Raw genomic sequence first — 20759 nt, forward strand, 5'->3', positions numbered from 1 at the left:
CGGGGCGAGTGGGAGCCGCGTTTGGCCGGGACCGAGTCGGCCTCAGGTCTCGGCACCCACCGAGGGGCCGCCCAGCTCCCCCGGAGTCTTCGTGCCCCTTTGGGGTTACATCGCGGCGGGGAGTCACTCAGGATGCTCCTTTTTGAAAGTCTTTTGCCTTTCCCGGTATTGGTAGGGGGAAAATGTGTAATTAATCAAATGAAGGAAAAAATACTTTAGGGAAAGAGAACCTCTAATATAAATGAACTTTGATTATTCATTGCAACTCATTTAAGATTCTTCTTCCTTGGCACCAGTTTCTGAAAGTATCTTATTCTTATTTATTTTTTCCCTGGTACCGGGGATCGAACTCAGGACCTTGCCCTTGCGAGGCAGGCGCGGCACCATTGAGCTAAATCCCCGGCCCTGTATCTTACATTTTGACTGATGCTTCTGAGGAATAATTGTTTTTCCTGAGAAATAATTTTAAGAAACATCAGTGCAATTCTTGTTTTACCCACAACTCACCTAAAGAACCATGATCAAATCACAACAGTTTCTTTTCAATCCAGTTTTCCTCATTAGTTTTTGATACAATGCACTTTTTATAGATTTAAATTCATTTTCAATTGAAATGTAGTGAGTAGCAATTATTTCTGTGCACCTTAAAATGGAATTTGTGCTATTTTTGAAAATTTGACATGTAAGGCTGATCCTTGTCAAAATGTATGTCATCCTGAGCTGACTATATTTAGCATCAACAAAGGAATGCATTATCTAGGTTTCTGAACGGTATTTTTCTCCTGAAATTTCTCTTGAAGTATTTAGGTTAGCATTTCATCTGTGAGCAAAATGAAAACTAAATATATATAGATTTGGAAGAGATTGGGGATTTAGGTTGCTTAGAACCCAAGTGGCCTGAAATGGTATACGTGCTTCATCAATGAAAAAAACCTACTTCATATCTTTGAAACACCCTACAGGAATACAAAGTGTTGCTGAAATAATCACGTGAGAGCTTTACGTGCCTAAAAAGAGAAAATACAGTGAATATAGAAAAGTGCATAGCAGACAGGCCGCTCTAAAAGAGCAGCAGGAAAGAGGGCTTTGGGTGTATTTTGTGATTATGTGGCCCCCCACACACAGCGTGGTAGTTTGTAATTCAGAGGGAAAAATGACTTTCAACATTTGCAACGATTTTATTTCTGCTTCCGTTTCATCCCTTGTGTAGCTGCTGCCAGGTTTTCTGGTTTTGTAACGTATGCCACAGGCCTCGCACACACTTGAGAGGGTTACTGGGATTCAAGCACAAGGCGTAGTTGCTGGTGACCTTGGCCCCGGGGCAGCTGCAGGGCCACCCCGGGGAGTCCACCTCCCCTTTTCCGTGGCTGGATGGCCACATCTTCGCGACTGTGTTTTATTTAGGGTTTAAGCCGTGGATACTAGAGAAGGTGCTCTCCTTTGAGGTTAGGCCCACCACTAAGTTGTTAAATTGAGGCTGGGTTCAAACTTTCGGTCCTCCTGCCCCAGCCTCCCAGAGTGCTGGGCTCACTCACAGGCGGGTGCCACCACACCCTGCGAGCACCTGCACGTTAGATGTGGCCATCCTGGGTTAGCGACTGTTCCTGGATCCTGTGCCTTGAAAAGGAAGGGTTAGCGTTCACCGATGACAGCTTGAAAGGGATCTGGATCTCTATCAGTCACCAAAACAAATCAAGCAGGATAAAAAACAAATCACTTGCAGGATAGAGAAAGCCTGGGGGAGCTATTTCAGGTACACTAGTCTGTCCCGGGAGCTCGTAGTAGCTATTTTCCCTTTCCTTTTGAAAAGTGCTTGGGAGCTCTCCCAGATGCCCAGAGCCGGGACAGGGAGAGGAAGGGACTCCGGGGCTGATTTCCTGACGTGTTGGAGCGGGAGGCCTGGGCCGTCCCCGGCTCTGTCCCCAGGGAAGGATCCTGTTGCCCTTGCAGCGCCCGCAGCCCTCTGCTTGGGAGGGCGACTGGGAAGCCCAGGCTTCCGTTTTGGTTGCTCCCGTAGCTGCGCGCTCGACCACCCCGTCTGGCTGCGATTCCGATTCCATCGTCTCGGTCTGGTCGCGGCCTTTGGCAGGCGGCAGTGGTTTCTCAGCGGGACTCATTTCCGGTCCCACACTTTTGCTGCTGCCCCTTCACCCCCTGGCTCCAGCACAAGTGGAGTTTGCACTGCGGTGTGCGTCGTGCCGTGTGGGACCCACAACACGAGGCTGTCACCCGTGGGCCCGGGAGGGGCCGGAGCGCTGTGTCCAGTACATGGGACGCATAGGGTCGCGTGGTCGCTTCCGAAGAAAATCGGGCACGCGGAAGGGAAGACTGGATTTTCGGTGGGACGCGGTGCATCCGTAGGAGCAAACCGTCTATTTCGAATAGGTAAAATAGGGGTTTGCTTTTTAATTTTTGTGTTGTGATGAGGTTTTCGGCAGGTTTTCTGGCATAATTCTTAAAGTATAAGGTCGGAGTCTTCATTCGGTGACTATACTACGGCTAAATATTTACATTTAAGTTTCTTGTGCTGTAATAAAAATTCAGGCTCACCTTTTATGAAGAGCAGAACGTTGTTTGTTTGTTTGTTTGTTTGTTCCCAAGAGGGTAAGAATTGACATCCACTTGTGGTGTAGAGTTAAGGGTGGCCGTTAAACCTGTCTTACGAGTTCAGACAAAGCCGGCTGGGGTTCAGGGTCTGTACATTTAGGGCTGTGGCCCTTGTGGCAGTCTGTCCGTCCTCCCCGGGAAGAAGCTGATGCTTCCCACAGCGAAGCAGTTGCTGTAGGTGGTGAAGAGCTACGCTTGCAGATTCTTTTCTTGATTTCAGCATTATTTGCTACTCTTGAAATACTTTTAATTGCATGTCTAAAACATGAAGGGAAATTAAATTTAGAAAAATTAGAGGTTAAACATAGGTCTGCTGAAATTCTAGAGCCAAGGCATTACCGTGTGTATTTTGGGAAGAATTTGCTGTGGGCGGGGCCCACTGGGAGGGGAGGGAAGGGGTTCTGGGGCTCCGGTTCCCTCCCTACACACAGGGAGATCTGCTATATTAACTGGTGTAGTCCCCGGTGAAGCTTAGGATTTCTCTCATAGAGGAGCGTGAGCTCCGGATCTTAATACAGTACCCAACCTGGAAATTGTTGTTATCAAGTCATTAGGTCATTTGCAAACACTTCTTGAAGTCTGTTTCGTAATTACTATGCCATTTGACATCAAAGTTGGTATCTCCATAGGGCATATTACTTATATATGTAATGTGCTAAGTAACCATAGTGACTGACGGAATGACTGAAAGTCAAGGCCTGGAGTCTAGTTCTTTGCTTTGCTATTCAGCAGCTTATAACCTTTGCTAAGTCCCTGAATATCTTTGTGTCTCTCATTTCTTCCATGGTAAATAAAGGGGTTGAACTATGTGACTTGCAAGAACCTTAAAAAAATCAGTTCTAGAACCCCTGGGACACCACGCCCCGTGGCCACCTGAGTGTCCCGGTCGGAGAGAGGGCCTGTGTCTTCTATTCACTTTTATCTCCCCGCAGCCTAGGACGGTGCCTGGCACAAAGTAGGAACTTAACAAATACTTGTTCGATGAGTAATGGGTCTCTGTGTCCTGTCAGCGCCACTTTGCCAATGTCTCTTCTAGCTTTTCATTTCTGATGCTCCTGTCCTATTTCTGTCCCTTGTCTCCTGTTGGCAAGATCACTACTTCTCCTCCTCTCCCTTGTCTTTGCCCATCTCATTTCCGGTCTCTGCACCGTTAGGAGTCCCTCCCTCCCTCCCTGTCTTCCTGCAGCGTGTACCTGACTAAGGCGTGCTTCTGCTACAAACAGACCTTGCTGACCTGCCGTTGCCTACAATCCCAAGTCTGAACTGCCTAAAATACGGCATCAGACCTGGCCGGTCTGTGCCCAGCTTGTCTTTCTGGCTTGGATTCGCTGGCCAGCTTAGGCCCCCACACACTTGTGAGGGCGCTGGGCACCTCGTTACCGTTTGCTTCTCTTTGTGCACACCCTCGCCCCGGTGTGCCTTGTGAAGTCCTGCTCATTCCCCGTGCTCTGACTCGCCTATCGCCCTCTCTTCCTCACCACCCCGGATCCTTTTCTTGCTCTGGGTAAGCCCCGCTATTCCCACACTTCCTGCCTGGAATTAATTGTAAGTAGCGGTGGGGCCTTCAGCTTCTCCCACCAGCCGTACTTGGCCTCCGGGGCTGTCTCTTCCTCTTATCTGTTCAAAGAGGATGAAGTTGGGCATCAGCAGATTCTTCTGCCCCCTGGTACTGGATTGTAAGCGTGGATACTCGTTGTGCTGGAAAGGCCCTCCTGGGCCTCTCCTCCACTGTGACCAAACTCTGACCGATGGGCCGTCTGTTCTCCTTACTGGAAGCACCGCTCAGGTCAGGGTTTTTTCTCAAATCCTAATCTTCTTTCCTGTGAGGGCTCGCTGGGCACTGCAGCCGGGCCTTGCCCATGGCAGGCACACTTTCGGATGCTCGTTCTGGACAACATCCAGCGGGCCGGAGGGAGTGCACCTAGCAGTGTGTGTCTGGCGCTTGCTGCGGCCCTGTAAGGCAGTCAGGGACCCAGGGCCTCTGCTGCTCAGACAGAGGAGGAAAGTCCACATCCTGAAGGGACAAGACTCCAGCTAGAGACCTGTGGCCTTCAGGTTACCGAGCATAGGAATTAAACTGTTAAATCAGTTTTCACCGAGCGTGGTCCCAGCACTCGGGAGGCTGAGGCAGGAGGATCACTGTGAGTTCCAGCCAGTCTGGGCTACACAGTGAGTTCAAGACCAGCGTGAGCCACAGACTGAGACCCTGCCTTAAAAAACCAAAGCAGTTTTCACTTCTCACTCTAAACCACAGCGAGAAGTGCTCAGTCTAATCTCTGCCTTGCCACTGTGAGAACTGACCTGCTTTGACCGGATGTTCATTTCCATAATTCAGCAAATCTCCAGATGTGGCCTCGAGTCTCTGAGACCCCAGCACCCTTGAGAGGTCAATGGAGTTCCTCCTCCTCCAGCTACTTATGTGCACGAGGTTGTGTTTGCTTTATAGACTTCAATCAAAACAATAGATCCCAATAGTTCGGATGTAGAAGCAGATATGAGAACATCTGCCTTTTATCAAGCCACATAGAAAGACTTTTTAAAAAATATAAAACAACAACACACTTATTTTATTTTGGAAAAGTTACTTTTTTCTAAATGTTAATATCGATAATGGGTTCTTATTTTAAGTGACATACTTAAACGTTTTTCTGTTTTAATTGCTAATACAGTACGTATCACAGATATAATTTGTATAAACAAGTCACCTCGGAGCCTCCATAACAGGCCAACACTTTAGCCCTGGGCCTGGAGAGTTTGAGATCCAGGCGTGTAATTCATAGCCTTTCTTCCAGAAGGGGCATTTTCTTAAACATCAGAGCTTATTTTTTTATGCGTTCATATACTTTCGTATGTTAGCTAAATAAAGCATTCTGTAAACTAAAAATGTAAGCCCTTTTTTTTTTTTCTTTTGGTACCAGTGATCGAACTCGGGTCCTTGTGCTCGTGAGGCAGGCGCGGTGCCACCTAGAGCTACGTCCCTGGTCCTTGGAGGTATCTCTTATCACAGATAGGCTTGATCTCTGTGAGAAGAGAGGTGGGACCCCTTCCAGGCCATGAGGCCCGGCTGACCTTGGGGGGACAGTGGGACGGGGAGTGCAGGGCCAGGTCTCAGCCGGGAACCTCGAGGGCCAAAGGACAGCAGGCGCAGGGCGCGTTCTCTATAGGAAGAGCTGTGAGGAACCCCGTTCTGGTAGGGGCGATGCGCCTGCACAGCCACTGTTCTGACCCTGTGTATCTGTTAAAAGCTCTGAGGCAGCGACATTAGGACAGCCGCCCACAGCAGCTGAGCGACTGTGTCCCCATCACCCTTGGCGGCTGGTACTTGTTGAAAAGAATGGATAACGTGAAAGTGTGCCCTGGGATTCTAGAGGAAAGAAAACTGTTGAAGCGAGTGCTTGGGATTTTGGAGTTTCTCGTTTTGCAAGATTATTAATGGAGAATATAGTGAGATGTGGGGAGTAAATAAAACTGAATGCTCTGGTGAGCATAACAACGAGGAATTGGAGGAGGACCTGACACCACTGTGCTGAAGGCAAATTCTACATAAATTTATGGACTAGCAAGCGAATTGCTGGCGGCTGATGTACAGAAGCAGGAAAGTGACTGAGGTGGGTAAAATGTGAGCTCCGGGCCAGCCTGGGCTACACAGTGAGACCCTGGCTCAGAACACCAAACCAAAGAAACCCAGGTATTGAAGTATGATTGTAATGTGTGATACGTGGGATTTGAGAGTGTTTCTAAAAGAATAATTGTATAATTTTCTGTAAATGTTCAACAGGTAATTTAAACATGTAGTATGGACAGTTTCGTAGGAGAGTAAAAGCTGAAGGCTGGAAAGCTTTCAGAGTTTGTTTTCGGCTGTAGCTCCATTGCTGTAGCGTGGCAAGGAGCAGGAAGTACCCAGGTGCAGCAGTGAGGGAAGGGCCACACGCAGATGGAGAGCGGAAGTCACTGGGCTTAGGTGTGTGACAAGGTCAGAGTGTAGTGTGTGTGGCCTTCCAGTCCTGTCTCAGGTCTTGTGTTCAAGCCTTGCCAGTGTTTTTCAACAGTGTGCTAGACCACTTAAAAATGCTGCTCCGAGGCTTTTGTTGAGAAATTTTGCCGAGAGGCCATTAAGAACATGAGACTAGAGGGCCAGGGGTGTGGCTCATGGTACAGTACTTGCCTAGCATGTGCAAAGGCCCTGGGTTCAACACCCAGTACTGCAAAAATCAAACAAACAACGAAACATCCCATAAGAGTAGGGACTGGGTCTGTCTGTTCAGTACTGTGTTTCTCAATGCCTGACACATAGCAGATGCTTAACAAACGTTGATGTAATGAATGGCATGTTCGGTTTATATCGTGTTCCTTCACAGCAGTATTCGTAAGAGCTGGCTGCTTTATCTGCAGTCTTTAAGCATTTATAGAGCTTCAGCTGGGAGTTGGAAAGCTTCACACAGTCGGCACGGGCCTCCTGTGGCGGAGCACACGCGAGGTGCTGTGGATACAGGGGTCCGCGGAAATGGAGTCTCCAGCACAGATTTTGCATTCTGGGGAGGAGGAGGTCAGGAGGGCGGGGTGGCACTGTAGATGGCGGAGAAGCGCCTCCGAGTCTCAGGAAAGTTCCTGGGGACCCGACAACTTATCGGAGAACTGAGTGAGTAAGAGTTAGCTGAGGGACAAGCGGACGAGAAGAACGTCAAGCTATTGCAGCTGGGGAGGCTGAGTCATGGCAGTGCTTCAGCAGGGGGGGTGTGGGAGGGAGGGCTGAAGAGAGAGGAGGCTGAGCGGGTAATCGGAGCTACAGAGTGCATTAAGTCACTGGAGAAGAATTAGAGTGGGAAGGAAAGGACAAGAGCTGAAATCTGGGTCAAACACAGGAGGCAGAAAGGAGATCTGTGCTGCCGGTGGCGCGGTGGCGCAGCGTCTGCGTGTGAGGGAACGGGAACGGGACGCCGCTGCGGAGCCGGCAGAAGTGGGAGTGAGAGGCAGGGCTGCAGGCTGTGCCCGGAGCGCGGAGCTGTTTCTGCACGCTAGCAACGGCCGCCGTCCTCGGAGGCCTGCAGAATAATCCTCTTTACAAGCAGGAGACGTCTCGGAGAGCAGGACACGTGCAGGAACCAGGAGACGCAGTGACTGTTGTGAACCTGGCAGTTCTCCCTAAGTCCGTGTGCAGGTTCAAGGTGGCCGCCATCAAAAAAGCCTCACAACTTATTTCGTGGATGCTGACCAACAGATTTTATAGTTTATGTGGAGGGAGGAAAGATCCAGAACAACCAGCGCGATTTGGAGAGAGAACAAAGATGACAGAGTATGAGTTCACGACGTCCAGCAGCTCCCTCAGGGGTACACCGCAGGACCCCAGGAGGCCAGAGGCCGTGGGTCGTTCCAGCCCTATCTATTCTGCCTTCTTTCCTCTGCATAGGACCATTACTGTAGTGGTGCACGCCTGTAATCCCAGCACTCGGGAGGCTGAGGCAGGAGGATCACCACGAATTTGAGGCCAGCCTGGGCTAAATAGTGAGAGGAAGGCCAGCCTGAACTGCGTAACGAGACCTCATCTCCAAAAACCTAAACAAGCAAGTAAATAAAACAATCATAACAGTATACTTGATAGGTCAGTGAATGTGAGCTCTCAAAATAGCTTACTGTACGGCAGCGCCCCCTTCCGGCGGCAGCGGGCGATGACCGCGGGGCCCACGTGATCGCCGGAGCGGCGAGTGAGAGGAAGGCCAGCCTGAACTGCGTAACGAGACCTCATCTCCAAAAACCTAAACAAGCAAGTAAATAAAACAATCATAACAGTATACTTGATAGGTCAGTGAATGTGAGCTCTCAAAATAGCTTACTGTACGGCAGCGCCCCCTTCCGGCGGCAGCGGGCGATGACCGCGGGGCCCACGTGATCGCCGGAGCGGCGCGCGAGAGACGACGGTGCGGCCCCCGGACACAGCTGAGCTCCTCCACGGGTCCGCCCCACGCAGGCCACGGGGAAAAGGTGAACGGAGCGAAACTCCTGGGGTCACAGGAGCGGGTGACCCGGGGTCTGCGGCTGACCTCCTCCTCCTCACGACACCGAAGGCCAAGGACATCGGAGCAAGGACCTTCACCCAAATATGCAGGAAGTCGCAGGCCCAGCAGTGCTCACGGCCTCACCGAGGCCTCAGTAGACTCTCGGCGCTGGGATGTGGCCCCGCGGCAGGGCCCTTGCCTGGCGGGCACGAGGCCCCGGGATTGATCCCCACCACTGCTCGCGCACACACGCGCGCGCACGCGCACACACGCACACACGCGCGCGCGGCTCCATGCGGTGGTGCGCGCCTATGATCCTGGGAGGCCGAGGCAGGATGGCAAGTCGGCGTCCTTCCTGGGCAGCCCAGCGACACCGTTTCAGCACCCTTTTAAATAAGGGGATGTGATCCGTGTGGAGGCCCCGGGTCTCGCCCCCAGCACGGCGCACACACCCCGCGGCGAGATGCCGCCGTCCACTTGGTAGAGCGGGAAAGTCGGGGAGTCGGACACTCCCAAGTGCGGGTTCGCATCCGTGCTGGGGGACGCACACTTTGACGGCTGCTCTCCTCAAATCTAAACGTGTTCCTACCGCGTGGCCCGCGGCCCCGCCGCCTGGTCGTTATCCGGAGGGAACCGCCATGTTGTATCCAGTAGAGGAGCGGGGAAATAAACGTTCAGACAACGGAAGACGGTTCAGGGTTAAAAACGCCACACGAAGGCCGGAAGGAACCGAAACGCGAGCGAGAGGAGCCAGCCTGAGCTCCGTGGCCCAGGGCGAGACTGGCCCGCAAGCGGCCTCGCCTCGGAGAGGCCGATCTGCAGGCGTCGAGGCGAGGCCGATCTGCAGGCGTCTACACTGAGCCCGGCCGAGGCGCGGCTGCGGGGAGAAGAGGCCTGCGGTGGTTACGGCGCGGAGAGCGCACAGAGCATGGGGAAGCCGAGGAGCACCGGATGGGCGCGATCGGAGCGAGACTAGGCCTAGAAGCCACTCTAACAGCTGCCTGTAGACCCAGGTACAGGGAGGCTGAGACAGGAGGCTCACTGGAGCCCGGGATTTTGAGACCAGCCTAGGCAACACAGTGAGGCCCCAATCTCAAGAAAGTAACTGTGAGGTAGCAGACCCAGTGGTAATGGATGAAATACTGAAATTGAAATGCAGACATAATAAAAAAGCAAGGTCCATTATATGCTATTTCTCAGAGAGATTCTTAATTAATAAAAAAAGAAATAAGTTGAAAGTAAATGGATAGAAAATTGTACACCCAACCGTAAACCTGGGAAAGTTGGTGTGGCTATTTTAATATTAGAAAAGTTCAAGATGAAGAAGGGGGATTTCTTTGTCTTTCTCTCTTCCTCCCTCCTTCTTTTTTCTTTCCCTTCCTCCCTCACTTCCTTCCTTCTTTCCTTCTTCACCGCCATGCCTGATGAAGACGGAAATTTTGTACTGGCGAAAGGATAATTCCAGAAGAAGGTGCTACAATCACGTGTATATGGGTATCCTGAAATTATACAAAACAAAATGATGGGATGAAAGGGAGAGAGAGAAAATTTTGATAGATGAAGACTGATAGGTCCAAAAACATGATCAACCACCTTAACCTACTTGACATTTTGTGGGGTAATATGCTGGATATTTGCAGAGTACGCACCCTTTCACCTGATAGTTCACCCAGGAATCTCTAACACCACGGACCTGTGTTGTCTGTGCCCTGACTCTTGGGAAAAGGAGCTGAAGGTTATCACGGTTTGTTACTTGCTTGCATTATTTAGGAGAAATTAACATGCTGTTTCTGTTTACAGAAACTTTAAATAAGGGTCATTCAAATTGTTATAAAATATTTAAACATTTTTTTTCAGGTGCAAAAATAAAGCATCATCAGCCTAAAACCACACAGAGCAAACATGAACGATATTTCCCAAAAGGCTGAGGTAAGTCTCACAAGCTTAAAAAAAGAGAAAAGAGGGAGATGTAAGCTTGACTGTAGCATCACTGAAAGGGCACTCAAACTCGTGATTTAATAGCATAAAGTGAGATGAAAAGAAGAGATACGACCGCCAGCTGCGCTTGGGTCAGTATTTTCACTGGGAGTCTAGGAAGCATAGATTTCTAAGCTTGTGAATGGAGTGGGGTGGACGTGATGCCTGGCTCCTTGAACAGAATTGAAAATGTCTTGGGCCAGGGATTTAGCTCAGCGGTTCGGTGGTCTGCCTGGCAAGCGCAAGGACCCGAGTTCAATCCCCGGTACAAAAAAAAAAAAATAATAAGTCTTGGTGAGGCTTAGAAGTTATTAGAGCCGGGGATTCAGCTCAGTGGTTCTGCTGCGTGCCTCGCAAGGACAAGGTCCTGAGTTTGATCCCCAGTATCCCCCCTCAAAAAAGTAGTTATTCTCTCAGTATTGAAAAAGCAAAACAAAACAGATTTGACTTACACTCCCAGGAGAAAATGATGACTCTTCTGTGAGCATCGTTCTTTTAGGAGCTACAGTAATGTTTCTCTTAGCTTTTTCTTTGGTTTTATGCTGTAGTTACTGAGAATTTTAAAACAATCTCAGTTACTGACATCCTAAAATGACAAAGTTAAAAAACCTCAGCTTGGAAGGCCGAGACAGGAGGATGCCTCGAGTTCCAGGCCAGCCTGGACTACATTGCAAGACCCTGTCTCAAAAACAAAAACAAAATGATAAAATAAGGCCAAAACACCCTCATCTTTTACTGAAGTTAGTCTTGGTAACCTTTAAACAAGTGAAGTCAGATCTGAACCATTAATAATGAAGCTGGGCAAAAAAAAAGCAGGTTGTCTTCTCATTAGATTTCAGTTTTCGATTTTTATATTTTATTGGTGTTTGGTGGAATGCTACTCACAGAGCAGGATTTCTTCCCTAAAGAAGAATTTTATGTTGATATTTCCTCCTATTTTCTGTAATTTTATTTTCCACACTGGGGTTGTAGTGATTACCTAATTAGGATGTAGTGGTTCAAATAAAGGTTTGGAGCTCATTTCTTTTTCTGTTTGAATAAGTGCTTTCATACTGCTTATTCTTAATCTTTACCTAATTTTCTTCCTGTCTTTTTTTCAAACTCTCTTCTCTCTACTTTCTTCTAACGAAGATTCTGCTTTCTTCATCTAAACCTGTCCCCAAGTCCTATGTGCCCAAACTTGGCCAGGGGGACGTAAAGGATAAGTTTGAAGCCATGCAGAAGGCCAGGGAAGAAAGAAACCAAAGGCGATCTAGAGACGAAAAGCAAAGAAGAAAAGAACAGTACATTAGAGAGAGAGAATGGAACAGGAGAAAGCAGGAGGTTATTTCACTTTATTTTCGTGCTAACATTCATTTTCATTTTTACCTTCCACTCGGTTTCATGTCGTCGTGTAATGTGCCCGTAACAGTCCCTGTCTACTAGAACTGAGGGATGTCTCTGTGTCTGGCAGCTCGTTCGTAGCCTGCCTGGGTAGTAGTAGCCCCCTTATCTGCAGTTTTACTTTCTGCCGTTTCAGTCGCCTGCAGTCAGTCCTGGTCTGAAAAGATGAAATGGACAATTCAGGAAGTAAACAAGTCAGATTTTCAGTCCACTTGCTCCCACGTACGGGCAGGGTGGTCCTACTTTATCATCAGGGGCTGTGCACGCTGTGGGCCTGTTTATGAACTCATTTCCGGGGCTCGGACTCGGGGTGGGGAGGCGACCCGGCCCTGTGCTCACACCCATCTGTGCTCCCTTCTAGATGAAGGCCATGCTTGCTTCCGACGACGAGGAGGAAGTGTCTTCTAAGGCAGAAAAGGCTTACGTCCCGAAGCTGACGGGTAAGGAGCCGGAGGGGTAGGTCCTGAGCGGAGGTGCGAAACAAAGGAACAGAGTACCGAAGGCTGTTTCGGGTTCTCCAGGGACTGTGAAAGGCAGATTTGCTGAAATGGAGAAGCAAAGACAAGAGGAACAAAGGAAGAGGACAGAGGAGGAACGGAGACGCAGGATGGAGCAGGATATGTTAGAGAAGAGGAAAATACAGCGAGAACTAGCAAAAAGGGCCGAGCAGGTACACGCGCCATACTAACTTGGTGTTTGCTTCTGAAGCCGATTTTCCCCAGGAAAGCTCCTCAGTATGTTTCCTCAGTAAATACTTGAGTGTAACGTAAACCTACTTATAGCAGCTAACCTAAAACAGCATCTTAAGTAAAAATACTTAAATATTCAGATCTTCCAGTCATTAATATTAACATTCGTTTTGATGTGAAAATTCACCAGGAAATAAAACTATGGTAAATGAGAATTATTATAAATTATAAACATATAGGTAGGTAATATAATTATTTTATAAATTACAAAATAAGGGAATAAAATATATAATTTAAATATATGGTGTTTGACAGAAAACAGTGAATTTGTACATGAGATTAGTCTTTTAAGTTTTTTATTTTTAAATCTATTAGCACATATTAATTATATAGAATAAAAGGACTATGACATTTTCGTACATGCATGTAACAGACTTGGATGATAGCCTCTCTCCCATTCCCCTCCCTTTTTTGGAGACAGGGTCTAGATTTGTAGCCCAGGGTGGCCTGGAACTTGCAGGGATCCTCCTGGCTCGGCCTCCTGAGTGCTGGATTACGGGCTTGGGCCACCACACCCAGCTACCTCTTTAAATTTTGTATCCTTTTACAGCACTGAAAGCCTTTCAAAGCCAACTCAGCCTCAGGAATGGAATACACAGGCCATGGTTTTTCAAAAAAATTGTGTGGGCCAGGTATGGTTGCACACACCTGTGACCCCAGCCCTCAGGAGGCTGGGGCAGGAAAATCACCTAGAGTTCAAGGCCAGGCTGTACTACAAAGCAAGAGCCTGTTGCAAAAAAAAAGAAAAATGATTTTAAAAATTGTGTGTGTGTTGAAAAAGTGGGTTTGAATATAATGAAGACATAGGATTTTCAGAGAGTGATGCAAACAAAATCTGATCCTAAAAAAGAACTTAATTACTCCAAAGTCTGCTAACGTGGCAGGGGCCGGAGAACCCTGGTTAAAAAAATATTGGGCCTGTTAGACTATGGGTGTGTAGACAGAGCTGGGTATTAGAAATACTTTCATCTTATAAATATGGAAAGTTTAATTTAAAATCTAAGTATATTTTCCACTCAGATCTAATAAAATCCACTGTTTCTTTCAATATAAGGAGTAGAAGATGGCCGATAGGCAAGAGAATCTTAGTGTTGTTTACAAAGTCCAGTTGTACAAATCCACATGCAAGAATGCTGTGAAAGGGGCCAGGGATTGGCTCAGTGGTGCTGCGCCTGCCTCGCAAGCACAAGGTCCTGAGTTTGATCCCTGCTACCAAAAACAAACAAAATCCCTGGGATTTCCGTTTGGGGGTTGGGGTGAAGGAGGGACTGCCAAGATAAGTACCGGTTCTAGAGTTGTAGGACCTAGGCCTGTTTGGTGCACCCCTGTAATCACTCCCAGCACGCAGGAGGATCACAGCCGTGAGTTTGAGGCCAAAGCACAAAAGATTCTAGGAGCTTATGATGAATTGAAATTGGATATGACTTGTGTATTGCAGGGATGTTAGAATAAAAACAATCTGAGGAAAAATATTAATATTACATGTTTATCTTTAAAGATACACAGATGGGAAAAATTGAAGCCCATCAACTTAGAAAGGGGAGAGGATCTTGAAATGAGAGGGGTGAAAAGAAACTGACCCGGAAAGAAGTAAAGGGGTTGCCTGCTGTAGGTTAAAGGGACAGCTGGGAAGTCCTTTTCAGTGGTGGCTTCTGGAAGGCGACATCATGGCTGACCTGCAGCTCTGTTCTCTGAACGCACTGACGCTGTGGCCCCTTCCACGCACTCCTTGCTTACTGAAGAAAATGACTCCATCTTTTGCCCTTTTGGAAATAGTTCAAAACGAGCAAAGAAAAACTGTAAACGCATCAGAACACCTTGTCATAAGTGGCGGTAGATCTGGGGAGGGTGTGGCATCCAGGAAAAGGAAGTTGCGTTTCTCTTTCCTGTGCTCTCAAAGGCTGGATTTTTTTTTTTTTTTTTTTTTTTTTTTGTACCAGGGATTGAACTCAGGACCTTGTGCTTTCCAGGCAGGTGCGGTGTCACTGTGCTAAATTCCCAGCCCAGTCTGGATCTTTTTACTGAGAGCTTCATGTAATTTTTATAGGAGTTGATAGTATTTTTTAGAAGGCAAGTTTTTCGTCGTTGTTTTTCGTTTTGTTTGGTGTCGGGGATGAAACTCAGGACCTTGCACTTGCAAGGCAGGAGAGGCCACCACTGAGCTAAATCCCCGGCCCTATTTTGAAATTATTTTATTGTAGATCCAGTAATTTTTTTCTTTGTATAATACATCATTCAATAAAACCTTTACCGTTTCCATAGCAAATCAATGTTAACAGGTAATTCCGGAACCAAGGAAATTATCCTGAATGAAATTATTATTATCGTTTTGGTTTTCTGAGACAAGGTCTCCTCCAGCGCAGGCTGGCCTCAGGTTTGCAGCAGTCCTGCGTCAGCCGCCCAAGTGCTGGGATCACAGGTGTGTGTGGCCGGCTTCTGAATGAATTTATTAAAAATAAATTATTAAAGTACAGAGTAGACTTTAAAAAGTAAATGATTTGCTCAGAATAATTTATTTATATATTATTTATATAAATAAAATATTATTTTTTCCATGACAGAGAATATAGGAAAGTCAGGTGAAAGTCCTTACACAGCCCAGTTCCTACTGTAAACCACAGTAGGACAGGATTCCCTTAAGTTGCACAAGGAACAAATACTTCCAAACTCACTAATATTATAAATAATTAGAATAATTATAAATTTGAAGTTTTACTTTCTTTTCTTTTTGTATTGGAAATTACTACATACCCAGCCTGTGAAGCTTTACTTTCTTACGGTCCCTACTTTCCTCTTGCCCATGTCTTGTTTTTCTAAAATGGCAAACACTGCAGTATTTAAATCAGATATCGTCTCTCACTTATTACTTTGGAGGTACACTGCCTGCCTCTCGTGTATGTTAACGGCACAAGTGAGCGATGAGCGTCCCGTCAACCGTGCTGCTGGGGCCTGAGTGCAGGGTCTGCACTGGACTATATCCCCAGCCCTTTAAAACACTTTATTTAAAAAAATTTTGAGTCAGTGTCTTATTAAATTGCCCAGGCTAGCCTCAGACTTGCGATCCTCCTGCTTCAGCCTCCCAAGACCCTGGAATTACACTGTGCCCAGTGAGTTCTCTTTTTAAAAAAATTTTGAAGATAAATTTTATTTTATTTTATCCCATTCCTCCATCAAGGCCCTTCCCTCCCTATGTACAAAAGCTTTGTTTTCATTTTTTCCCTTCAGAGTTCTCACTTTTTAAATGAGAGTCTTTCCTTTTCAGAGCTATTCAACATACAGAGAAAACACTGAGTTCTAGAATTCTTTCCCCTCTAAATTAGCCTGTATGCTACATCACATCATTGTGGTCACTTGTATTTTTGCCCTATTTTGATGTTGTAAATATAATCATGACAAGTAGTTGATTGCTAATGATCAGTTTTCCTTTTGTTGGGGCAGGGGCACGTAATGGAAGGTTTCTGTGTATTTCAGTTTAAACTGCTAATTAAATTCCTAACTGCTGCTGGTAAGCTCACAGCCAGGTCAGAGACTCTGGTCCATTATTCAGTTTCCAGATTTACAAAGGTAGGCATTATCTTAATTTTCTCTTACTATGCTGTTCCCTGGATATTGACTTCAAGGTGCAAAAATTCATTTAAGGTTTAATTTCCATTTACAAAACATTTGGCTAATTTGGAACAACATGAAATATTTCCAAAATTATACATTTGAAAATTTACCGTAAGTCACAACTAAATTCCTTTTCAGTTGTATGTTTAAAAGCAAGAAGCAGAAATCCAATGTAACATAATGACATGAAATTCTCATTCAATAGATTGAGGACGTAAACAATACGGCAACTGAATCAGGATCCGAGGTAAACAGACGTTTCCTTTCATGAAGCACCTCACCTCCAACTATCTGATTCCCACAGTATCTTGTAATCTCAGAAAAACTAGAAGGGCTTCTCTTTACTTCATTTTATATAACAGTAACTACAAAAAAGAAGTCTGTTTTTTCAAAGGCAAGGTGTACTGTTGTACTTTCCAACTCTAAAGCTTAGTGTTTTTAAGGGAAAATGGTTTTGCTCTCCTAGTGGGATTAGAAAAGCAAGTCTCAGTTTGGGACACTCTGCCAAAACTATATATTTCATGAATTCTTACTAACGGTTGAGATTGTCAAAAGCTAACATTTTAAAGACAGATTTCTTTTCACTGTTCGTCTTTTTCTCCCCAGCGCTCCTGATAGTTTATGTTTTGGTTCTCACAGTGTGTGTTACCACGATCAACAATCACGTTTCTGTTCGTTATCCCTTTTCACTAACAGAGCAAGTTAAAGATCAATTTGCTGGTGTGCCTAAAACTATAGCCACAGAAATTGGAAATATTTAAAGGACGTGTATTACATTTTGTAATTCTCTTATTTTTGAGAAAAGTTGGAACAATGGATTATGTAGTAGGGCTAACTGAAATGAATTAAAACATTTAAAAATATTTTAATAGATAAAATCCTAAATATTTGTATCTATATTATAAATGTTTAGTCAATCAGTTGGCTCTCTCATGGGGTTTTAAAAATTAGACACTAGTCTTATCAAGTATTTGCAAACCTGTGTGAAGAATCACACGAAGAAACTTTTTTGTGCGTTCAAGCTGAATCCATCCACCATCAAATTGACGTAGAGCCCGCTCACGTGCACACGAGCTGTGCGGGATCACGTGACTCAGCCGCCAGTGTCACTTCTGTCACCTGACTAGTTAATAACACCACCTTTTAGGGGATGGAATGCTTCTCCGACCTTGTCAGCAGTGGATTTCAGTAAGATTAACTAATAATGCACAGTGAGTTCCGAGAAAGATATCTAAGAGTAATTAGTAGAAAAAGATAAATATTTTTTTGTCTTTCATAATGACATTCATGGCAATGAAACGAAATTCACCATTGATGGAGGTAAAGTCCCCAAGACCTGAATTTTATTAAGAAGATATAAGCTTTTTATCTTTCTTACACAACAGGAAGGAGATGACTCACTACTAATAACAGTGGTGCCTGTCAAATCATACAAAACATCTGGAAAAATGAGGAATTTTGAGGATCTAGAAAAAGAACAGGATGAAAAAGAAAGGCTTACCTGTGAAGAAGATAAAATCCGACACGAGGAACAGCGGTGCTCTCTCAAGGAAGCAAAGTGTCTTTCATTGGTCATGGTAATTTTTTAAAGAACAATGAAAACAGTTTGCTTAACAGCATTTTCCTTTATGGCTAACAGGTCAATCTCATGTTTTCTTAGGATGATGAAGTGGAAAATGAGGCAAAAAAAGAATCGCCTTTTCCTGGAAAACTGAAATTGACTTTCGAAGAACTGGAGCAACAGAGACAAGAACTCCGAAAGAAGCAAGCGGAAGAGGAGGCCAGACAGCGTTTAGAGGAAGAGAAGCGAGCCTTTGAGGAAGCCAGGCGGCAGATGGTAAGAAATGTACCACTTGGTTTTATATTAACTGGGGAAGCTGGTGAGCTTTAGAGAAGGGTTATTCCCCGGCGTTCAAGGCTATTTGATTTTGAAACCATATATATATTCAACATATAAAATGCATCTGTATTGTCTTCATGTTTCAACTTTGGGGCATTTTATATCTAATATGCTTTGAATTTTTATTTTATACTGTTATTCATACATGTTTGCAAAACAGTGACTCAGGAAACCTAGTTTCTTTTCTGTAGTTCAGTCTGTAGTGTATTTAGTGTCATAGTTGCAGGACATTTTCCAGTTCTTTTTTTGTTTTGTTTTTTTGAGACAGGGTCTCACTATGTAGTTGAGACTGACCTGGAACTCACTACATAGCCCAGGCTGGTCTCGAACTCACAGGGATCCTCCTGCCTCAGCTTCCCAAGTGGTGGGATTACAGGCGTGCACCACCACACCCAATTTAAACTCTGTAAATCTTGATTTCATGGGTAAAATGGTAACAACAATAGTGCTTAACTTTTTTCTTTTTTGGTACCAGGGATCAAACTTGGCCCTTGGGCTTGCAAGGGAGGTGGTAGAACCACTGAGCTAAATCCCCGATTGGCCCTAGTGCTTAACTTCTTAAATGATTGAGTTAAAACATTGTTGGCATCTGCTAAATGCTTTATTTACTTATTTATTTTCTCCTCATTGTGTTTATTGGTACATTTTAGGGATACAGTACAGTTACATTCCTTACTGGGATCGTGTACCTTTACATGACAGGTCTTGGTTCTCATTTTTCCCCTTGTCCCTGCCCTCCCTTCACCCCCTCCTCCCCTCTCCATTTACAAACACTTAATTTCCATCTTTTCATTTTCTCCTATTTTTTCCTCTCCCTTATTACCTTTCCCCTACCCTTCCCACTTTCCCTACACCTTTAGCCCTTTTCTTCCTATTTCACATTGTCAATTTGCTAAATGCTTTAAAATGTTAACTATTCATAGTATGGAATAGATTTATCAAAAAAAATCCTGGTTCCCAATCTCATTTGAAGAATTTGGAAATGAAACACCTGTAATTTTTAAAGTTACCACAACTTTCTTAATCGGTTTTCATCAGTGGTAGTCTAAGGGTTATATCTCAAAAATCTTAACAGGTGAATGGATAAAGCTTGGAATTTATAATCCAATGGAGTATTATTCTGTCATAAGGCTAAATCTGAGTTATTTTTAGGAAGTTGGATGCCCTCTGAGACCATGTTAAGTGAGATAAATCAGACATAAATCATAAATCCTAAATACCACATGGTTTCTCTTATATGAGGAACACAGAGTCTAAGTAAAGAGCAAAATAAAAGACCGATTGTAGGAAGTGAGCTAGATCTTTTCCAAAAGGAAGGGGGCCCAGAAGATGGTGGGGAGAGTAAGAAGAGTTCACATGTGTTCTGCCCCACGCACCAACTTCCCACAAGGAACGCAACCATCATGACCTGCACACGTGGACTCATAAAAATAGAAATTAAAAAAAGATTCTTACCCTCATGGAGCAGTTTAAGGAGGAGGTAGATACTGAAGAAATAGGTAAATGCCTAGGTTCAAGAGCATTTTGTAAATTTTCTGGACATTTAATGAAAATCTTATACTTTTGTATACATTTGTGTGACTACACATTTTATAATACTGCTGGCAGTCAACTTAAACAGAAATACAATAACCAAATAATACATTTCAATTAATATTCAAATGAATTTAAAATGCAAGAAAACCATGAAATTTGAAGTTTTTGTCTGGTTTTGGTGTGCCTGGGGATGCAAGGCTCTACAATAGACAGCCCACTCTGCTGCCAACGTACAACCTGGCCCAGAATTTGAATTTTCTATGAGAGTTCCGGATAAGAACCTGATCACTATGAGGAAGGTGTCATAGTTCACAGTAAAAAAAAATTCTTTAAAAATTAAAAAATGGGAACTTTAAAAGGCTCCACATAGGTATACGTCAGCTTCAACATAAGTGCGCGCACACACACACACACACACACACACACACACACACACACACACTTTATGTTTGTGTTCAGTACGACCCCTTCAGATTTTTTGAAGTATTTCATTTTGTCTAAAACTTGGCTTGATTGAGAAGTTCCATCTAACTCGAGTGTATCTCTATTCGGCAGTTTTCGCATTTCAAATAGTTTGTCTTACGTAGAATGTTTTTCCTGTGGTAAGAGGGAAAGGCATTTTGGCCGAGTACACTAAGAGCATGAACAGTCGTGTGTGAAGCGGCCGGTTCTGTGCCTTGAGCGCCGCAGCTCGTCGCCCTCGTTAACGAACCCCGGTTCTTAGGAGCGAATTGTTTCTCTGGCTAGGAAAACGAAGAGGAGGAAAACGAAGACACACAAAGACGTTTTAAAGAGTGCCGCCCTGGAAAACTGAAACTCGGTTTTGAGGAAATGGAAAGACAGCGGAGAGAAGAGGAGAAGAGGAAAGCAGAAGAGGCGGCCAGGAGGAGAATAGAGGAGGAGAAGAAGGTGTTTGCCGAAGCCAGGAGGAGCATGGTGAGGCTCTGGGTTCCCAGGACGCACCGGGCGGGCGGGGCTCTGCTAGCGCTGGAACCGGCTGAGCGG

General features: G+C 45.4%; 1 protein-coding gene across 7 annotated transcripts in view; it reads left to right on the forward strand.

The window, feature by feature from the left end:
• Nucleotides 1-20759, forward strand: part of Nexn (nexilin F-actin binding protein) — a 39029-nt gene that overhangs the window by 9909 nt on the left and 8361 nt on the right. For 2 of the 7 annotated variants that reach the window (XM_033758375.1, XM_010605183.3), the window contains exons 2-9: nt 10458-10529; nt 11709-11900; nt 12322-12400; nt 12482-12630; nt 16524-16565; nt 17704-17895; nt 17979-18155; nt 20502-20690. In XM_033758375.1, coding sequence (XP_033614266.1) covers nt 10503-10529; nt 11709-11900; nt 12322-12400; nt 12482-12630; nt 16524-16565; nt 17704-17895; nt 17979-18155; nt 20502-20690 — 1047 coding nt within the window. In that variant the 5' untranslated portion in view covers nt 10458-10502. Of the gene's footprint in view, nt 1-2238; nt 2386-8521; nt 9614-9647; nt 10345-10457; nt 10530-11708; nt 11901-12321; nt 12401-12481; nt 12631-16523; nt 16566-17703; nt 17896-17978; nt 18156-20501; nt 20691-20759 lie in introns of those variants that run through there. The other 5 variants (XM_019204688.2, XM_010605181.1, XM_010605184.2 and 2 more) reach the window with 5 other exon arrangements.

This window comes from Fukomys damarensis, unplaced genomic scaffold (assembly GCF_012274545.1).
Source record: "Fukomys damarensis isolate Sample0158 unplaced genomic scaffold, DMR_v1.0_HiC HiC_scaffold_33, whole genome shotgun sequence".
Classification (NCBI taxonomy): Eukaryota; Metazoa; Chordata; class Mammalia; order Rodentia; family Bathyergidae; genus Fukomys; species Fukomys damarensis.